Here is a 20686-nt window from a genome sequence, read left to right on the forward strand (position 1 = left end):
CTCTTTCCTAGTTTTGTTTTTCAAGACAAGGTCTCACTATATAGCTTTTGCTGTCCTACAACTCTCCATGTAGACCCGGCTGGCCTCAGACTCCCAGAGATCCGCCTTTCCGTGCCTCCCAAGGGATGAGATTAACGGTGTGTACCACTACACCCAGCTTCTTTCTGATTTTTTTTTTAAACACAGCCCAGGCTGGCCCAGAGCTTGCTCTGTAATTCAGGCTATTCTTTAACGTGGTATCTTTTCACCTCAGTCTTAGCTACCATGCCCAGCTACGCAGATTTCTCTAAAGTGGACCAAGCTATTGTCATTGTGGCAGAGGCTGCAGAAAAGTTTTCTGGTGTCACATCCTAAAAATATGGTATTGCAGGAGAACTGGCCGCATTATCAGCTGTCTCTGGCCTGCGCATGAGCCAAGTATTCACAACGCCCACAGAAGTCAATGGTGTGTCTGTCTGAATCTCGTCTCTCTTTACACGGGCAGATGTGAGGGTGACCTGGCCGAGACATCCATCATCCCGCTGGTCACCAGGACTACTTCTGCTGACCCACGCTGCTAGGCCAGGGTCCAGCTTCCTCCTCTCCGTCCCACATACAGCCCTCCTGAAGACACACTGGCCCTCGGAGAGAACAGCCCTCTCTATCAGACTGCTCTTTGGCAAGGGTGTGCGTGTAGCTGCATTCCTATGCTTGACCCTCCAAACAAACTCTTGTTTGTCTGACACACAGTCTCTCTGTGTAGCCCTTAATGTCCTGGAACTTGCACACAGACCAGGCTGGGATTAGGATCTCTTTATACAAGAAACATTAACAGAGACTGGAGATAGCTCAGCAGTCCCTAGCATCTACATGGAGTGGTTCACAATGGCTCCAGGGGATTTAATAATACCCTCTTCTGAACTCCAAGGGCGCATGTGGCAGATAATCATAGATATATATACACACACACATGCATAAATTCCTTTTAAAGAAGGAAACATTAACAGATTCCGGGGGAACTGGGTGGACAGGAATGAAAAAAAAAGGCCTTTATCTTTTTCACTTCATATTTGTTTTGTGTGTCGATGTTTTTCTTATGTAATATTTCTATAATTAAACAGAATCAAAATTACTGGTACCCCTAGGCATATACTGTCACAACTAAAAGCTAATATTCTTAGGATCTCACATTCAGCTCACTCCCACCTAGTGAGGCTGTGTGCCGAGAGGATTCTAAGGCTCAGTCACCTTCAGGAGGAAGCACACAGGTTCACAAAGGAGCTAGATTCAGATCCTTGGAGGAAGAATACAGAAAAGAACTGGGATAGTGTGGGACTGGAGAAGTCAAATCTACTGCCAAATTTTTTAATAGTGTAGATGAGCTGTGATCTGGGGCAGGTGTTGGGGGAGTAAGGAGAGTTGTGGTGGTTTGAAAGAAAATGGCCCCTAGAGGGGGCTGGAGAGATGGCTAAGCGGTTAAGAGCATTGCCTTCTCTTCCAAAGGTCCTGAGTTCAATTCCCAGCAACCACATGGTGGCTCACAACCATCTGAAATGAGGTCTAGTGCCGTCTTCTGGCCTTCAGGCATACACGCAGAAGGAATACTGTATACATAATAAATAAGTAAATAAATAAATATTTAAAAAAAAAGAAAATGGCCCCTAGAGGGAGTGGCACTATTAGGAGGTGTGGCTTTGTTGGAGGAAGAGTGTCACTGTGAAGGCAAACTTTGAGTTCTCTTATGCTCAAGCTACTCCCAGTGTCACAGGCCACTTCCTGTTGCCGGCAAGATGTAGGCAGCTCATCTCAGCTACTCTCCAGCACCCTGTCTGCCTGCACGCGGCCATGGCCTACCATACCGAACTCCTGAACTGTGAGTCACCACAATAGAATGTTTTCATTTTCAAAAGTTGCCATGATCATGGTGTCTCTTCACAACACTAGAAACCCTAATCAAAACAAGGGTAAACGCTGGTAAGAAGATTCGTGCTTTGGGTAAGGTTTCAGGTCCAAGGGCTTTTCACTAACTGGTGGGAAAGAGAACATGATGCTGGAAAATCTCCAACAGGACAGCACTTAGCATGATGTCATAAACACTCTGCATTAGTGTTTGGGGACACCGCAGTTAACAGTGCTTGCTGCTCTCCAGAGTACAGAAATTTTGTTCCCAAGACTCAAGTCAGGCGGCTCACAACTGCATAGCTCCAGTTCCAGGGGATCCAACACTCTCTTCTGGCTTCCTTGGATGCATGCATGCATGTACACAGACATACACTGAGACACATATACATGCATGTGCACGTGCGCACACACACACACAAATAAGTAAACCTTTATGCACACGCGCGCTCACACACACACACACAAATAAATAAACATTTAGGAACTGAAAGGATGGTTCATTAGTTAAAAGGGTTTACTGCTTTTGCAAAGGACCGAGTTCCATTTCTAGCACCCACATTGGCTTGTTCACAACCTCCTGTAATTTCAGCCCCAGGGGAAATCTGAGATCTCTAATCTCCAAAGGCACCTACACTGACGCGCACACACACATGTGATTAAAAAGAAAACTTGCTAGACAGTGATGACACACGCCTTTAATCCCAGCACTCAGGGAGGCAGAGGCAGGTGAATCTCTGTGAGCTCAAGGCCAGCCTGGTCTACAGAGTGACTTCTAGGACAACCAGAGCTACACAGAGAAACCCTGTCTTGAAAAACCAAAAAATAAATAAATAAAATAAATTTAAAAAGTAAGTAAATGTTTTCCAAAATCTTCAAAAGTAAGTCTTTAAACAAACAAACAAACAAACAAACAAAAAACTTTCAGGGCTGGAGAGATGGCTCTTCTTTCAAAGGTCCTGAGTTCAATTCCCAGCAACCACATGGTGGCTTACAACCATGTGGGTTCTGATGCCTTCTTGCACTTGGAAGGCTGAGACAAAAAGACCAAGAGTCCCAGAGCAGTCTCAGCTGTTGAGCAAGATTCTGTCTCAAAAAACAAGAGCCAGCAATGAAGGGGAACAAATGAGAATGAAGTCTAAGTGTGTGTGTGTGTGCACGCACGCACGTGTGCAAATGCTATGATGAAAATCCCATTATTTTATGGAAAAAAAGGAAGGAAGGACGGACAAATGGAAAGAAAGGAATTAAAGAAAGAGAAAGAGAGCCGGGCGATGGTGGCGCACGCCTTTAATCCCAGCACTCGGGAGGCAGAGGCAGGCGGATCTCTGTGAGTTCGAGACCAGCCTGGTCTACAGAGCGAGTTCCAGGACAGGCTCCAAAGCCACAGAGAAACCCTGTCTCGAAAAAAAAAAAAGAAAGAAAAAAGAAAGAAAGAGAAAGAGAGAAAGAAGGAAGGAAAGAAGAAGGGAGGGGATAAGGTGGCTCAGCAGAAGTCACCAAGCACAACCACCGGAGTCTGTCTGATCCTGGGACCCATCTGCCAGAAGGAGAAGACTACCCAAAGTCTCCTCTGACTGCCACATGTGTCCACTGCACGGCTGAGGCCCCCAACACACCAATGCATAAATAAATAAAACTTAAATCAACAATTTTTAAAGGGTTAAAGAAATGACTGAGTGCTAAGGAACGCATACCAGTCTTACAAAGGGCTTAGCACCCACATCAGGTGACCATCACTGTATCTCCAGTCCTGGAATCCATGGGTAATGCACTTAAATGTGCAAGTCTGTCATTTAAAGGTGGTGCACGCCTTTAATCCCACCACTCTGAGGCAGAGGCAAGTGGATCTCTGAGTTTGAGACTGGTCTGGTTTACATAGTATCAAGTTACATAGTGAGATCTTACATAAATTAAATTAAGCAAATAAAAAGATAGCCAAGCTGGGCATCATAGTAGACTCCTATAATCCCAACACTTGGGAAGTAGAAGCAGGGGGACCAAAAGTTCAAGGTCAACCTGGGCTACAATGGGACTTCAAGGATAGCCTGGGCTACTTAAGACCATTTTAAAAACAATCACACTGGGGGCTGGAGAGATGGCTCAGTGGTTAAGAGCACTGCCTGCTCTTCCAAAGGTCCTGAGTTCAATTCCCGGCAACGACATGGTGGCTCACAACCATCTGTATTGAGGTCTGGTGCCCTCTTCTGGCCTGCAGACACACACAGACAGAATATTGTATATATAATAAATAATTAAAAAAAAAAAACACTAACACAAAATGAAAGCTCAGGCCAAGTGTGATGGCACACGGAGGATCTCTCTCTCACACTCTCTCCTCTCTCTCTCTCTCTCTCTCTCTCTCTCTCTCTTTCTCACACCCACACACCAAAAAGTAACCAGTGAGAACTGATTCCAAATTGCTTTATGAATTAAAACAACTTTCCCCAGATGCCATGGGACTTTTGTTTATTTGTTTTTTTTCTAGGGGTTTATGAGGGGTGAGTTCATAGAACCCAGTTTCCTCAGACCTCACTGTGTAACCCAGGCTACACATAAGCTAACAATTCTTTTGCCTCAACCTACCAAGGGCTGAGATTGCAGGCATTCAGCCTGGTCAAATGTTTTCAAAAGGAAAATTTTAGTGTAGCTAGCATCAAATTGAAACTCATCCCAAATTCAAATTGAAAATATTCATTTATCCCAGCGTCTACAGCAAATTAGGTGACTTTCAGGGTTTGTTAAAGGCCAGAAAATATTGCTCAGAGAAATTTTAAATTTTGTTCTATATATATTTTTAATTAATTAATTAATTTATTTATTTATTAAAGATTTCTGCCTCCTCCCCGCCACCGCCTCCCATTTTCCCTCCCCCTCCCCCATCAGCCGGAAGAGCAATCAGGGTTCCCTGACCTGTGGGAAGTCCAAGGACCACCCACCTCCATCCAGGTCTAGTAAGGTGAGCATCCAAACTGCCTAGGCTCCCCCAAAGCCAGTACGTGCAGTAACACAGAACAAGTGGAAAAAATTGACTTTATGAAAGCAATAGAGTCCCTTGTTCTATATTTTTGTGGTTATTTTTTGAGGGTTTTTTTCCCCCCAAAGCTGGCCTGAAGTGGTGAACCTTCAGCCTCCTCCTCCCAAGTGCTGGAACTAGAGGCATGTGGCTACCACACCCAGCTAAGTTATTTTAAAGGACGCCGGCCATCTGTCTAGGTTTCTACAGGGGCAGAGAAATGCACAGTAGGCGGCCAGGTGACTTGGAGCCTCTAATGGGAACAGCGATCCAAAGCTGCCGTGGCCTGTCAGCGCGGCTGGGTGAGTCCAGCTGGCACAGGAAGCACCAAAAATAAGCTACAAAGCATTCTGGAGCCGTGCTTATGGTTTGGATTCCAAACACACTTTGTGTTTATCCCTCACCAAGGAGGGGTATTTTTACGTATCTGTGTGTAAAGCGAGACTAAAGGAGAACACTGGAGGCAAAGGAATGTAAGTTGTGGGCCTGAAGCTTAAAAACAGAGATTTAAAGTAAAACACTAGGAACGCCTCTGTCTTGCAAAAGAAGGCAAACCGCCATTCAGAGGCAATAAAGCCGCGCACCCAGGTACCCCCCACACTCCCGAGCTTCACCTGGGGGCCGGTGGACAGCAGCTCGGCTCGCCCGAGGGAAACTGAGAGGGGCGGGGAGAGAGGGACAGACACACCTCGCCGGGCGAGGCTGGCGGCCACCTCACTCGTCCAGCTGAGGGACCCGACCCAGGGGACCGAAGGGAGACTCACTTCTCCGGCTCTCCAGCCCATGGGCGACGGGTTTGGTCCCCAGCTCCCCCGCGTCCACCTCTGTGATCCCGTGGATCGTCCGGGCTCCCCAGATCCCACACCTTCGTCCTTCCCGGACCCCACGCTGCATTCCTTTCGGTCATAGATCGGAACCCGTTACCTGCAGAGAGGCTCGACAATCCTGCAGGTAGTCCTCCATGGTGAAGCCCGAGGTGTGCCGTCCCCCCTCGGCTTGGAGAGGTAACCCGGCCGAATGCACCCCGCCCCAGACTCAGGGTCTAGAGCCGAGAGTCAGGGGGCGGGACTCGAACCCGCCACACAAGGGTTCGGCCTCCGAACCCCAGGAGGAAGTGCGTAATCCGGCACTCCGGCGTTGCCCCGCCCCCAGAGGCGGAGGCTGAGTTCTGAGCCCAGAGACTCATGGGAGGTCAAGGAGGAGCATGTCGCAGTTCCTCCTGGGAAATGTAGTCCGGAAGCACCTAAGTTTTCCCCCAAGCGAGCAGTTACCTGAGCGCTATGACATACAAGTTGTGTATGTGTCACAATAACTCGCCTTTATGGCATCTGAACTTGCTCTTCCAGATAGGACTAGGTATAGTATCTTTCCATATATTACATCGAGCATCTGTTTGAGATTAATGTAAATTGATCTCTCAAGCCGGGCGGTGGTGGCGCACGCCTTTAATCCCAGCACTTGGGAGGTAGAGGCAGGCGGATCTCTGTGAGTTCGAGGCCAGCCTGGTCTACAAGAGCTAGTTCCAGGACAGGCTCCAAAACCATAGTGAAACCCTGTCTCGAAAAACTAAAAAAATTTTTTAAATATAAAGTCTTGCTATGTAGCCCAAGTTAGTCTTTGGTGAACGCTGGATTCACAAACCTGGCTTGGGCGGGACTTTAAATTACAACATATGTCTATATCTTATTAAAAGAGCTTCCCATATTAGGTGTTTTATTTTAATTCTTCCCTTTACCAAACTGACCTAGTGTGACCAGTGATGTGTTTGTTCATGCTAGGGAAACATTAGCATAATTTTGGACCTGTCGTCTTAAAATCTACAGTCGCGCCAACTCTTCATAACGTCCTAACTCTGCAGCCTCTTTCCCCTTACAGTCTGGACAAATATCTCCTGTCATTCTTGGACTGATGCAACCGTGACTTTGCTTTCTGGGTCCCTGTTGCAACTGTTCTCTCTTTCAGAGTTGCTTGAAGTCTTATTCCGGCAGCCACGTCAATAGAGGAGCCTTCAGAATGTAAGGCTAGGTTCTAGCCTCCCCCTTAACTGCCACTTTTGTGCCCCAGCGCAGACTGGGGGGGTCCCTTTGTCATAACTTGTCCCCTCATTTTTAAATCTATCTTCAGATGTACCTGCTCCTCAGGGAGGTGAGAGGAGACGAGGGTGCGTCTTCTTCACCCTAGATGTGTTAACCAGGTACACAGCTCAAGCAGTTTCATTTCTAGCCTTTTAGGAAACTTACAGGGAGGAAGGGAAGACTTGGAAAGGAGCCCTTTGGGGGGTCCCGCAAAACAGAAGCGGGGTCTTTTCTTTCACACTAAAGGAGTAAACGTGCAAACACGATGCTCTTTCGCCCGGCTTCCGTGGCTCCAGGGCAGAGGACGGCCGCCGGCATCCAGGGAGGGCCCAGCAACTGCCGCCGTCCCGCCCCGCTCCTCCCCGCTCAGCCAGGCTGCTCGCTTGCTTTTCCCGGTTCTCACCAGAGAGGCACACGCGCTCCGTCCCTTCCCGCGGCCGCGGAGGGAAGAGAAAGGGTCTGTTGTTTTTCTCTCTTCCTTTCCGCCGCTCACCGGCTGGCTGCACACCGGCTCCGACAGCCCTGATGGGAATCCCACGCGCCTGAGCAGGCCCCTCCTCCAGGGACCTCGTCCTCAGCTAATTTGTCTTTGTCCCGACCGAGGGAAAGAAGAAGAAAAAAACCCACAAACTTCCTTTGCAAACCAGTTTGCGGCCAGGGCCTGGAGCGCACGCCGGAGACTCAATCGCTCGGGAACCCTGAAGACGCCGGAGGCCCCGGGAGCGCCGGGCTGCCCCCCACCGGTCCCCACCCAGCCCGTCCCCAGCCTGCCCTCGCCCCCCACCCTCCTCCGGCGTGCCCGGGACTGGCTGGCCGTGAGTCTGGAAGTGGCCACGACCCAGGCTGGACGTCGCGCGAGGAAAGCCGTGTCGAGCCGTGGGAGCTCCGGGGCTGACAGCTGGGAGGCAGCTGGCGCTGGCGGCGCCCCTCGACGATGTCCCCTCCTCCCGTGTCGGGCCGCCAGAATTGAGTCCTCTCCCACTCCCGGAAACGCATCCACCCCTCTAAGGTAAAAACTTTGTTTTCAAACTGTCTTCTTCGCCTCTTCTCGCAGCTCTCCTTTCCCACTCCGGCTGGGGGGAGTTGACACCTGATGTCCCGTCTGTGGTCTCTACACCTGGGTCGCTAATGGGATCCTTGCTAGGCACGGGGAGCAGTGAAAGCGATGGGGGTCCCTTCGTTTCCCCATTATAAACAAACCTTCTCCCCCTCTTTGGGAGCAAGAATTGCAATGTTTGATTTATTCTAGAGGAATCCCAAAGCATTGTGGCCGTGAAGGTTTGCCTTCAGTTGAGGAAGAGATTGGGTAAGACTAGAAAAGGAGAGAGAAGGGTCCTGAGAGAGGGTAATGTCTTCTTGAAGCTAAAGACTACCCATTTAATATGCTTCTTCCACTGTGTAATAGTATCTGCTGCTGACTAGGAAGGGATCGGGTGTTTTAACTCCCTCACCTGCCCCCATAGGTAGGTCTAGTTAGAGAGAAGGTGTAGGATTTGGGCAGAAGAAAAGGCTGAAACCCCAGTTTGTCTGAGTACCCGCCCCTCGGACTTTCCTGCCTCTGGGCTTTGCAAAGTGCGGTTCCTGCCCTTGCCGGCTGTCGCTGAGACCCCACTCCCTCCAGTGGTTTCTTGTAGCTCCTCTCTTTGGTCGGCTAGCTTTCCCATCCTCCACTTAACTATTGATCGTTTCTAACCTTGGGCAGAAAATGAGCCACGCTTTTCCTTTGGCTTTTTAAATTTCCCAGGCGTGGCCTCTGTTTCAGGGTTCACCCTAAGTGCCATGGGAGGGGAAGAGATATGGAGAGAGAGGGCGAAAAAAAGTGTAAGGCCAGCATATTAATTTTGCTAGTGTGGTTCTAAATTAACAAAATATAAATCACCCACAGCTAGCACAAATTATATTTGAATAAGGAGAATGATCTCTTGAGTTATTTTCAGTAACTTTGACATTTCTCTGTAGCTCAGGCAGACCTTGAACTAGAGATCCTCCTGGCCTGATCCCCTGCTATTCAGCAGTGATTGGCAAACCTGAGACACCACAATAAGCTAATGCCATTCCTGTGTGCTAGGCCTTCTCCCAGCCCCCAAGTCCTGAAGGTTTAGAAGAAGAGAACAGGCGATGAAGAAGCTGAACGGAGGGCAAGAGTTCCAGTCAGGCATGTCATAAACCACTTAAAATCCCTTCACTTGGGAAACTGAGGCAAGATTACCAAAAGCTTGAGGTTAGCCTGGGCAAACCAGTGCTCTGCTTGTCTCTGCCCCTCCCCCCCAAATCCTGGGATTCAAGGTGAGTGCAATTTCTTTTAAAATCATTTAAAAGAAAAAAAAGGCAAGATTTAATTTAATTAATTTGATTTAAATTAATTAATCCCTGCTTTTGTCTTCCTTTCCTTCAATGCTGGCGAGGGAACTCAGCACCATGCATGTGTTAAGCGCGTGACCACTCGCCACATTTTTTGTTCTCACTACTGAGTAGGGAGGGGCATAAGGAGATAAAGGGAGACTCGGGGAGGAAGGGATTGTGACTGTCACTATCTGTAGTCCTATCTGTCTGTTACTTGATGTCTAACGCTGATAGACAGCAAGGTGAACAAGTCCAGTGTTCACCTGGGAAACCATCTCAATGGGAGCCATGAAGAGAATGCTTGCCAGTGGATGTGAGCCTGCAGCTGGGGTGTTGTTTGCCAGGCAAGGCTCCATCGCTGAGCTATACCCCCAGCTCTTAATTTTTAAGATAGGATCTCACAAAGATCCTCCTACCTCAGCCCCCTTTAGTAATTAAAATTAAAGGCTTTTGTTACTACACACAAGTAGTGGGGGGATCATATATATATAATGTTGTATGTGAGCATTTTTTAATTTTTAAAATATTTATTTATTTATTTATTTAGCCTGCATGCCCGCACACACACCAGAAGAGGGCACCAGATCTCACTATAGATGGTTGTGAGCCACCATGTGGTTGCTGGGAACTGAACTCAGGACCTCTGGAAGAGCAGCCAGGGCTCTTAACCTCTCTCCATCTCTCCAGCCCAGAGCATTTTTTATATATATGCGTGCTTTCTGTAGGAGTACTTTCTCATTGGGACCACCAGCCCACTAATCATGACATGGAGACTTCTTATTAATTATGAAAGCTCGGCCTTAGTGGAGGCAATAGTCTACCTAGTTCTTATAACTTAAAGTAACCCATAGTTTTTAATCTGCATTCTCCCATGAGGCTCATCACTGCTGCTTCTGCATCTGGCTGGTGACTCTGCCTTTCTTCTTCCCAGAGTCCTTTCTCGGCCTGGAAGTCCGCCTATACTCTCCTGTCGAGCTATTGGCCATTCAGCTCTTTATTACACCAATCACAACAGTACATTTTCACACAGTTATAAATATTCCACAACAGTTTTCCTTTATGTCTGTCCATCACATTTTTTTTTTTTTTTTTTTTTTTTTTTTGGTTTTTCGAGACAGGGTTTCTCTGTGGTTTTGGAGCCTGTCCTGGAACTAGCTCTTGTAGACCAGGCTGGTCTCGAACTCACAGAGATCCGCCTGCCTCTGCCTCCCGAGTGCTGGGATTAAAGGCGTGCGCCACCATCGCCCGGCTGTCCATCACATTTTTTATGTATACAATATTCTCAGTATTCTGTCTGCATGTATGCCTGCAGGCCAGAAGAGGGCACCAGACCCCATTACAGATGGTTGTGAGCCACCATGTGGTTGCTGGGAATTGAACTCAGGACCTCTGGAAGAGCAGGCAATGCTCTTAATCACTGAGCCACCTCTCCAGCCCCCAGCACATGTTCTTAATGTGCCATAGAAGCCAGAAGAGGATATCAGATTCCCTGCTACTTAGGTTCCAGATCCTTGTAAACCCCTCTGTGGGTGCTGAGAATTGAACCTTGGTCCTCTAGAAGAGTGGTCTATGCTTTTAACCACTGATCCACCTCTCCACCCCTGGAGTATTTTAAATGTAAATCATTAACAGAAGTTTCCTATTCCATGTAAACAGTGAGCAAGAGACTATCTCTGGGTGCCGGCTCTGCTGGAAACAAACAGAAACTGAGGAGTTGTGATGTCAGCTCCAGACAGGGAGAGCAATCTATCGGAGGGGCTTGTGGGGAGCACTTTCTGTGCCCCCATCCTTGGTTGTTATTGATCATACCTTAGTGGTATGATCAGAGCCTGTGCCTTGGGCAGCCCTAATAAGTCAGGTTTGGCCTCTTGTTCCCAATAAGCGAATTCAAAGAACTGAACTAATAGTGAAAAGTAGGGGCAGTGAGATGGCTCAGTGGTTAAGGCTCTTGCTGCTGGATGACCTGAGTTTGACCCCAGTTCCCACAGGGAGAGAACGAATTTCTGAAAGTGTTCTTCCGGTTTCCACATTGACACACACATACACATACACACACTAAATAAATGTAATAAGATTAAAATAATCATAGGGGAAAGCAGGAAAAAAACAACAACAAGAGATTTTATTCAATGTGGCCACTTTAGGTCTAGGAACAGAGTGATTGGTGACATTGCTGAGTCCATCTTCAGAGTCCTAAATAAGTAGAAAGCCAGATACCAGTGCACAGCTCACCGGTGCACAGCTCACCAGCTGGGTAGGGCAAGGTGCGGTCCTGCCCATTACTGACCCATCGCTGTTTGGGTCCTAGCCTCACCTTGGAAGGTTATTGGACAAGTTGTTAGAACTCTGTGAAATCTTTTTCCTGGATATAGGTTCCTGTTTGGCTGCTTCAAGGCTCGGTGTTTTTCTCCTCCCTGCTTGAGATTCCGGGGGAAATTTCAATTCCTTGGGTCCATTGTTTCAGTGGTGTGACAGGCAATGCGATGGAGGATGACATGAAGTGGCTCTTTAGAACAGTGGTTCTCAACCTGTGGGTCACAGCCCCTTGGGGAGGGGTCACCTAAGACCACAGAAGACCACAGATACTACATTACCCTTCATAACAGCAGAATTACAGTTATGAAGTAGCATCGAAAATAATGCTACTTATTAAACGTTATTGTTGTGGGGTCACCACAACGTGGGGTCGCAGCATTCGGAAGATCGAGAACCACTGCTGTAGAATATTCTCAGTCTTTGCAGGGATGCCCAGGTTACAGAATTGCTTAGCCAACGCCGACAAGCCCCATGACCTACATTTCCCTTCCCTACAGGAAGCCCCTCCCGAGCCTTTTTGCTGCGGTTGGTTTGGGATTGTGTAAGGTTCCACCAAGTCTTCTGAGAGCCGGGCATGATGGCACAGGCCTCTAACATCAGCACCTGGGTGGTTGACATAGGAGCCTCACTGAAAATTCTAGGCCATAGCCTGGCATGGTGGTACACACCTAATCCCGGCACTCAGGAGACAGGCGGGTGGCTCTGAGTTTGGGCCCAGCCTGGTCTACTCACAGAGTTCTAGGACAGCCAAGGCTACGTAGTAAAACCTTGTCTCCAAAACAAACAAACAAACAAATGAATAAATAAATAGAGTCATTTGAGGAGCCAGATTTCCTTACCTTACCGGCTTGGCACAAAATATACGAAGATGGTGTTACCTTTTTACCCCTCACCCCAACCACATGATGGTTGCTCTCTGGTCCCTGGAGTAAACCGGGAGAAGGTGTCTGTAAGGACATGAGCAGCCTATGTGCTCAGAATGTTGGGAAGGGGCGAGGTTTGGTGTCTGGAACTGATGCGGTGTCTTTAACAAGCAGGCTAAATAAACATCACCCCTGTTAGTAGCACAAGGATTGTTGTTTGTTTGTTTTTTGTTTGAGAAACAACAAACCCAGGGGTCAAACCCAGGGTCTCGCATGTGCTTGGGAAACATAGCCCACTTTAGGATAGTTTTAGCATTTTTTTTTATCCAGCCCTCTTCTTCGGTCTTTTGGCTTTGCACTTACCTTTCCCTTCTCTCTTTTTCTGGAAAAAAAAAAAAGTTTAATTCTGTTTTGTGTGGGTGTTTTTCCTGTGTATCTGTACCGGAGAGGGTAGTGGGTCTCCCGGAAGTGGGGTTGCAGAGGGCTGTGAGGTGTCCTGGGGTGCTGGAAATTTAACCAGGTCCCCTTGAAGGGCAGCCAGTCCCTGAGGCATCTCCTCAGACCCTCTCTCTTTTCTTCATTCTCTGTCATTTTCTGTTTCAGGAAAGCAAGTTCCACCTGGTATCTTCCTTCCCTTCTGAGCCTGGAGGCCCAATCTTGGCAGACGCATCTGGTCACAGCAGGTTAAAGGTTGCACAAGCCAAGGCCTTCAGTTTACGCCCACTGAGAAAAGCTGACTTGGGAGCCAAACTGGCTTTCCACACTTCACTTCCAGACTTCTCTTGTTCCCTTTGCTCTGTAACTCAATGACCTTATTGGCCTGGTCTCTCTTGTGCCTATCAGAGTCATTTAAGCAAGGTCCCTGAGGTCAAGAAACCCCTTTGTCCCTCTCAACCGACTCCAACCCCACTATGGAACAACCTCAGGTGGAGCCCCCAGCCCCCAGTAAAGTCAATAGTGCAGAAACTGTTGAATCTGAAAACCACGAGGCTCCTCCGTCTGGACCAGAGGAGCACGCTCCAGACAGCCCTCAGGACAAGGGTGGCGCAGAGGCCGATGGAGCAGGTGGAGAACAGGAATCGAAAGACCAAGTTTTGCCACCAGCCCAGAATGGGGAAAATCTCGAGTGCCCTCCTCCTGAAGCTAGCTCAAGTCCATGTGGGACATCGTCTGAGGTGGAGACAATAGAGACACCTTCTAGGCCACAGGAACTTCCCCAGTCCCCCAGGACCCAGCAGCCTGATCTCGATTTCTACTGTGTCAAGTGGATCCCCTGGAAGGGAGAGCGGACCCCCATCATCACCCAGAGCACCAATGGCCCTTGTCCTCTCCTGGCCATCATGAATATCCTCTTTCTCCAGTGGAAGGTAAGTGCGGAGAACACAGCCTGTGAACTGTGGGGCACTGGGCAATTATGATAGCCTCAGATGCTGGGTGGTGGTGGCAGAGGCAGGAGGGTCTCTATGAGTTTGAGGTCAGCTTAATCTACAGAGTGAGCTTCAAGACAGTCAGGGCTGGGGGCTGGAGAGATGGCTCAGTGGTTAAGAGCATTGCCTGCTCTTCCAAAGGTCCTGAGTTCAATTCCCATCAACCACATGGTGACTCACAACCATCTGTAAAGAGGTCTGGCGCCCTCTTCTGGCCTTCACGCATACAGACAGAATATTGTATACATAATAAATAAATAAATATTAAAAAAAAAAAAAAGACAGTCAGGGCTGTTACATTAGAGAAACCCTGTCTTGAAAAACCGGGGGGAGGGGGGCAAAGATGGCCATAGATTTCTCTTTCAAATGTGCTTGGTTCGTTCACACAAATGTTCCTTACAATACCATGCTGTGTAAAGGTTACTACAGTCTCATATACACAGACATCTTACCTAGTGGGGAATGGTTGGCTGGGCAGATAACGCTGCAGGGTTCCCCTGCGGACTTCTTTCCAGTAACAACATTTTGGAAGCTCTTTTTCAGGCTTGCACGTCTGTGGCCGGCCAGGAGGGTGGCTTTGTTGGCGGTCCCAGAACGTCCTTGAGCGCACAGGCCAGCAAGCCCAGGCCAGCAGCTAACACTGACAGATGGGACTTGGTGCTGGAAACTTGAGGGTCTCTGAAGCCACAGTCACATGAGGGCCTGTCTCTAAGTCCCCTTGTTGATGGGTATCAACATAGAACCCTGAGATACCATGTCTCGGGAGGAGTGTGATCCTGGGGGCCACCTCTGAAGTGCCAGTTTTTTTGCTTTATTCCAGTGGGCATTAGCTTTGCACTGTTGGGGCTCTCAGCTTCGGGCAGCTTCGCTGAGAAGTCAGGGCTGCCTTGGGGTGGCTCACCAGCATGTCAGAGCCTGCCTTCTTCCTGGCCTTTACCTCGCAAGCATGTGTGAGTCTCAGTCACACAGAAGAGCTTCACTGAAGTTCCTAACAGGAGATGAGTCCTCATGTGGGGGGTGGGCTAAGAAAATCCTGGGAGTCTGCTTCTCTGGCCCTCTTCCCCATCGTGATTTTTCTCAAGCCAGTCCTAAATCTCCAATCCGATCCTGCCAGCTCCTGTCCCCATGACTGCAGTTTACCTCAGGCTGGGCGTGCCTGGCAGCACCTCCCATTTCTTCCCTCTCCTGGCTTCGAGCCCCCCACTGTGGGTCCTACCTCTGAATCTCTCTCCCGTATCTCTCTTTTTTGACTCCTTTTGTTTGTTTGTTTGCCTTTTGTTTTGCTTTTTGAGGCAGGGTCTCACTGTGTAGCCTTGACAGACTTGAAATTAACTGTGTAGACCAAGCAGGCTTTAAACTCAGAGATCCACCTGCGCCGGGCTCCCCAGTGCTGGGGTTAGAGGCATGCACCATCACCACCAGCTGCTCTTGGGGGATTGTAAACCGGACTGGCCTCGCTCCTCCTGCCTCAGCTTCTTGGATACTGGGATTGCAGTCATGAGCCGCCATGCCTAGGTTGACCCCTCTCTTGCCATGTGTTCCTTCTCCACTGCTGATAGTAAACACTCACACACACACCCCCCCCCCTTCTCCCTCCAGGTGAAGCTGCCCCCTCAGAAGGAAGTGATCACATCAGATGAGCTCATGACGCATCTCGGTGAGTGGCTCATGGGGCAGGGGCTCATTTGGAGCTCTGGTGTGGCACCGAGGGCAAGGAGAGTCCGTGTCTTTTCTGTAAAGCTGGAGAGTAAAAGATCAAGGTATCAGAACTTTTGAGTTCTAGCACCAGTTCTGCCTGTAGTTTCTCCCCTCCCACCCCACTCCTGGTGCTGTGGATCAACCACTAGCCTTGACAGCACTGGGCGAGGACTGTACCACTGATGTGCAGCCCTGGCTGCTGTCCTTGGCTTTCAGTCAGGTAGGTCTTTCACCTCTATAAACCTATTTATTCCTCTGAGAAATTAAAATTCTAGCTTAGAGTTTGAAAATCCATGGTCCTGAGGCATTACCCCATTCTCCAGAAGGGGAGGAAGCCAGCTTTTGGGACAACCGGCAGGGTAGGGTAGGCTGATAAGTTTCCTGTCTTACAGGAAACTGCCTCCTATCCATCAAGCCCCAGGAGAAGTCCGAGGGCCTTCAACTTAACTTTCAGCAGGTGAGGCAAGAGGGGCAGTGGACATGGGGGCTGCAGGCTTGCGGGGGACCCTGGACCTACTGAAAAGCCTTTGGGGTGATTCCCTAACCTTGGTATCTTCTGGGGGGGGGGGATTGGCATCTCTATCATGAAAAAAAAAGTTCATTTTTATATTAAATAAAGAGAGAATGGGGCAGCCCAGCATAGTATTATATGCCTTTAATTCCAGCTTGGGAGGCAGAGGTTGGCAGATCTCTGAGTTTGAGGCCAGTCTGGTCTACACAGTGAGTTCCAGGACAGCCAGAGCTATATAGTGAGACCTTGTCTTGGGGTTGAAAGGAGGGGATTAAAATAAACGGGTTGTAAGAAAGCCCGAGGCGAACAACAGGACTTCTGACTTGTTTCTGGGTGATGGGCGTGAGAGGTGGAGGGTGCTGGACTAGCCTTCCTTGTCTTTTCCCCCCAGAACGTGGAGGACGCAATGACTGTGCTTCCTAAACTGGCCACAGGGCTGGATGTCAATGTGCGGTTCACAGGTGTCTCTGACTTTGAGTACACGCCCGAATGCAGCATCTTTGACTTGCTGGGCATCCCTCTGTACCATGGCTGGCTTGTGGATCCACAGGTGAGGACTGAGGAGTGATAGGATTTGGAGCCTGAAGTGGTGCAGAATTCCTTGACTTTTAATACTGTTGGGTGGAGTCACATACCAATACCAGGAAACCACACACAAATAAGACCAGCTCCTCGGACATCAAGAGTTCAGGAGTCTTTGATCACAGTCACAGTCCTAGGGGCTTGGTCCGCTTCCTTCCTTTAAAAATAAAATCTCTTTGTTTCTGTCCCACCCTATCCGACTCCCCAGAGTCCTGAGGCTGTGAGCGCTGTTGGGAAACTGAGTTACAATCAGTTGGTGGAGAAGATAATCACCTGCAAGCACTCCAGCGACCCCAACCTCGTGACCGAAGGTGAGGGTGGTGCCCCTTTCCTTGTGATTGCGCGTGAAGGCAGCTGAGCAACTCCTGCTCTTCCTGCCTCAGCCTTCTGAGCGCTCAGATCACAGATGCGCCCTCGCAACCCCTAGCTGTCCTGATTGAGCAAATGCGGTCAGGCTTTAAGGAGGGGTTTTCATCTCAACTCTGAGGACAGGGCTTCTCTAGGATCTCTTCTAGCTTAGGCTGGCTTTGTAGCTGAGGGCGATTTTGAGCCTCTGATCCTGCCTCCAACCCCCCAAGTACCAGGACCACAAGCATGAATTACCAAGTTTCAACATGTATGTGTATGCCTTGCTGGGAATCAGACCTGGGGCGTTGCACATGCTAAGCATAGAGTCTAAATCTGAACCATACTAGGGTGGCTTTGCAAAGGGGCTTTGGAGGCTCCTGGGACTTTTTGGACAAACCTTGTTTTGTTTGCTTTGGGGCTTTACTGAGGCTTAAGGGTTTTCGTTTTGACACAGGGTCTCTCTGTGTAGCCTTTGGCTAACCTGGAACTGCTGCTGCGTGGGGCCTGTTGCCCTTGGACTCACAGAGACCAGCCTGCCTCTGCCTCCTGGGTCCTGAGGCTAAAGGCGTGTGCTGCCCCACCCAGGACTGAATTCAGGATCTTGCCCAAAGATCTAAAATTGAGTCAGACTCCCAGCCCTTTTGATTTGTTTTGCTTTTTTCCTGTGTGGGTTTGGATGTAATCCAAGGCTCATGCATATTCTGCCTTCTGGCAGGTTTGATCTCAGAGCAGTTCCTGGAGACCACCGCAGCGCAGCTGACCTACCACGGCCTGTGTGAGCTCACAGCAACTGCCAAGGAAGACGAACTCAGTGTCTTTTTTCGAAACAACCACTTTAGCACGATGACTAAGCACAAGGTGATGGGGCTTTGGAGGAGGGGAGCAGGAACAATGTCATTTCCCTGAGCCCTTTTCTCTGGGGTCAGTGTGTCAGGCAGGATAAAGTGGGCTAAGCCATGGTAACAGATAGCCCCTAAAATCCTTGTGGTTTGCCACAAGTGTTTGTTTCTAATTCCTGATATATGTCCAGTGCAAACTGGCTCTATCCTGTCTCACACCATCTTCACTCTGGGACTCAGGGTGACAAAAAAGCCTTTCTATATATTGGAATATATGCAGGAAAAAGAGAATGACACAGTGCATTCATTCTTGAGGCTTCTACCTGAAAACGACACTGACCAGAGCAGTTATGAGGAATACGCCTGTCATTAAGGGCAGGAAAGGGACAGTGGGACTTTAGAACACACAACAGTCTTTCCAAGTTAGAAGCCGGAGCTCTCTAGGAATTGAGTAGAAGAGACTGGTCCTGCTAGTTCCTCTACTCCCCATCCAGCCCTGGCTGGGCCGGAACTCTGAGGTCTGCCTGCATCAGAGAGCTGGGATTAAAGGTGTGCGTTGTCACCCCTGGCCTTGCCTTGAACTGCTGATCCTCTTGTCTCCAGCTCCCAGGGCTGGTTGTCATGCGACACCATGCTCAGTTTTTCTGGTTCTCAAAAGGGTTTATCTCTATAGACGTCAGTAAACAGAGAGCAAAGAGAGTAGGAAGCTGGAGTCGGTGTGGTACCCAGTACCCGAGCCCCAGTGATTCCTTAACCAGGATAATCACAGCACTCACCTGTATTCAAGCATCCTTTCCTGCTCCCACAGCCACACAGATTTAAGAACTATGGGACTCACAGTGCTAAGCTAAGCTCCAGTCGGCACACTGATTCTCTTGGCTGACTGTGAACTGTCTCTGTGTCTCCTGTCCCATCTGTATGCTGTCCTTTTCAGCTTGTGTAAGGGGTGTGTGCTGGGGACCAAATCCAGGGAATGAGCCCACGCACACTCCAGCCCTGGCTGTCTTTCTCTTTCGCAGAGCCACTTGTACCTTCTGGTCACTGACCAGGGGTTTCTCCAGGAGGAGCAGGTGGTGTGGGAGAGCCTGCATAACGTGGATGGTGACAGTTGCTTTTGTGACTCTGACTTCCACCTCAGCCATTCCCTAGGGAAGAGCCACGGAGCAGAAGGTGGGGGCGGCTCCCCAGAGAAGCAGCTGCAGGTGGACCAGGTGTGCGGGGCCCTCAGAACGGTGGTGTCCTTTAAGCGAACCTCATGCCTTCTATTGGCTGAAGGCTGCCCCACGCGGCCTCTTCATGTTACCCTTGGGTCATTGCCTTGCTTGGGTGTATTTCCTGCCACCACAGATAGTAGACATGCCTGCGTTCCACTAGAGAGGGAAGAACTGGGGAATTTGGAGGAAATATGAAATTTAGCCTGAATCTCTCTCTACCTTTGGTCTTAACCCATCTTGTGACTTGTTTTCTCTCTAGGACTATCTGATTGCCCTGTCCCTGCAGCAGCAGCAGCAGCCACAAGGCATGCTGGGCCTTAGTGACCTGGAACTGGCCCAACAACTTCAACAAGAGGAGTATCAACAGCAGCAAGCTGTCCAGCCTGTGCAAACAAGGGCGCCTTCGCCCCAGGTGAGCCTGCCCCTCTCTCGGTAGGCAGGGGCACTGGCTTTGCTTGATGCAGAATGCATATGGTTTTTGTACAGGTCTCTGCAAGCGTTCCCTCATAAACCCTTCTGAGGCACCCCTTTTTGATCTTGACCCTTTGATGTCTTTGACCTCCACACAGGGGAGAGGAGCCACTTCTGGACGCCCAGCTGGAGAGCGGAGGCAGAGGTCGAAGCCCGAGTCAGACTGTGTGCTGCTCTAACTCTGCCCCATACAGCGTGGACACGCCCCTTCTTTCAGAGGCTGACTGGTTTGCTTGCAGGACCCCCCACACACACACCTCAACCCCTGAGGCTTACGGGGTGATTGATGTGCACTGCTGGGGGTCAGAGCAGGTGCCTCCAAGGTCAGACTTGGTACCATCCTTGCCCTCGGTGTCGCTGTCTTCTCTTCTTCCCAGACAGGGCCCTATGGGGATGGCTGGGTGGTCTCTGGTTCCCAGCTCCCTTTCCTGGGATATTCACATGCATATACAGACCCACGCTGATAGGTGCGGTACCTGAATCTGTGTCCGTGCTTGTCCCTGTCCAGCTGCTCCTGGCCACCCACAGGCCTGTCTCCGTTTGCTTCAGGGTTTGATTTGGGTTTCTATCTTTATTATTATTTTAATGCCTTCCTAGGGGGCTGGAATAAAATTTCTTTCCTGAGATATGTTGTTTTCTTACCCTGGAGCAGTGGGGTTAAATATTTGACCCACTTGAGGAATGTGAACTGGGGAGGAGGCAGAGAATCTAGAGGTTGCCTGCCTGTCATTTCGCACAGGCCAGCAGGGGGAGCCCGAACGTGACAACTTCCCTCTTCCCTGGTTTAGATCGCTGTTCTGTGGGAAGCGCTGTTCTCAGCTCTGGCTGGAGAGGGACAGATGGACTGGGGGAAAGTTACTGAGACTTCCAAGGCTGGTATTTTATGTCGATGACCCTTCGCTAGTTCTGATCCCCTGGTGTCCACTCTTGCTTATCTTGCCTGGGATTCCCGGGGAGAAGAGATGATGAAGTTGAAGGGAGACTCCTCAGGGTGGGGTGTGCTGATAACTGCTCAGTGCAGCGCTGGGGCAAAACCAGGATTCCTGTGGAATGGCTAAGTCCACTTCAAAGATGCCTCCAACTCCAAGGCCTCTTCCTGACCCAT

At 49.5% G+C, this 20686-nt stretch overlaps 2 protein-coding genes across 4 annotated transcripts in view; one reads left to right on the top strand and one right to left on the bottom strand.

Moving 5' to 3' along the window:
* Positions 1-7526, bottom strand: part of LOC121437871 (exopolyphosphatase PRUNE1-like) — a 41835-nt gene extending 34309 nt beyond the window's left edge. Inside the window, exon 1 of one of the 3 annotated variants that reach the window (XM_041637978.1) lies at positions 7373-7526. Coding sequence is in view for 2 of the 3 variants with exons in the window: in XM_041637976.1 (XP_041493910.1) it covers positions 5819-5857 (39 nt within the window). In the remaining variant the exon portion in view is untranslated. Of the gene's footprint in view, positions 1-5658; positions 5762-5818; positions 5993-7372 lie in introns of those variants that run through there. The other 2 variants (XM_041637976.1, XM_041637977.1) reach the window with 2 other exon arrangements.
* Positions 7365-20205, top strand: LOC121437870 (ubiquitin carboxyl-terminal hydrolase MINDY-1-like). Its single transcript, XM_041637974.1, has 10 exons — positions 7365-7978; positions 13095-13858; positions 15518-15575; positions 16009-16073; positions 16519-16677; positions 16918-17020; positions 17773-17915; positions 18916-19107; positions 19370-19522; positions 19680-20205. Exons 2-10 carry the CDS (start codon positions 13403-13405, stop codon positions 19758-19760), a joined length of 1410 nt encoding a protein of 469 aa, XP_041493908.1. The 5' UTR covers positions 7365-7978; positions 13095-13402; the 3' UTR covers positions 19761-20205.
* Positions 20206-20686: the final 481 nt, after the last annotated feature.

This window comes from Microtus oregoni, unplaced genomic scaffold, assembly GCF_018167655.1.
Source record: "Microtus oregoni isolate MIOR12 unplaced genomic scaffold, Mior012 000054F_ref0000373, whole genome shotgun sequence".
In the NCBI taxonomy this organism is placed as follows: Eukaryota; Metazoa; Chordata; class Mammalia; order Rodentia; family Cricetidae; genus Microtus; species Microtus oregoni.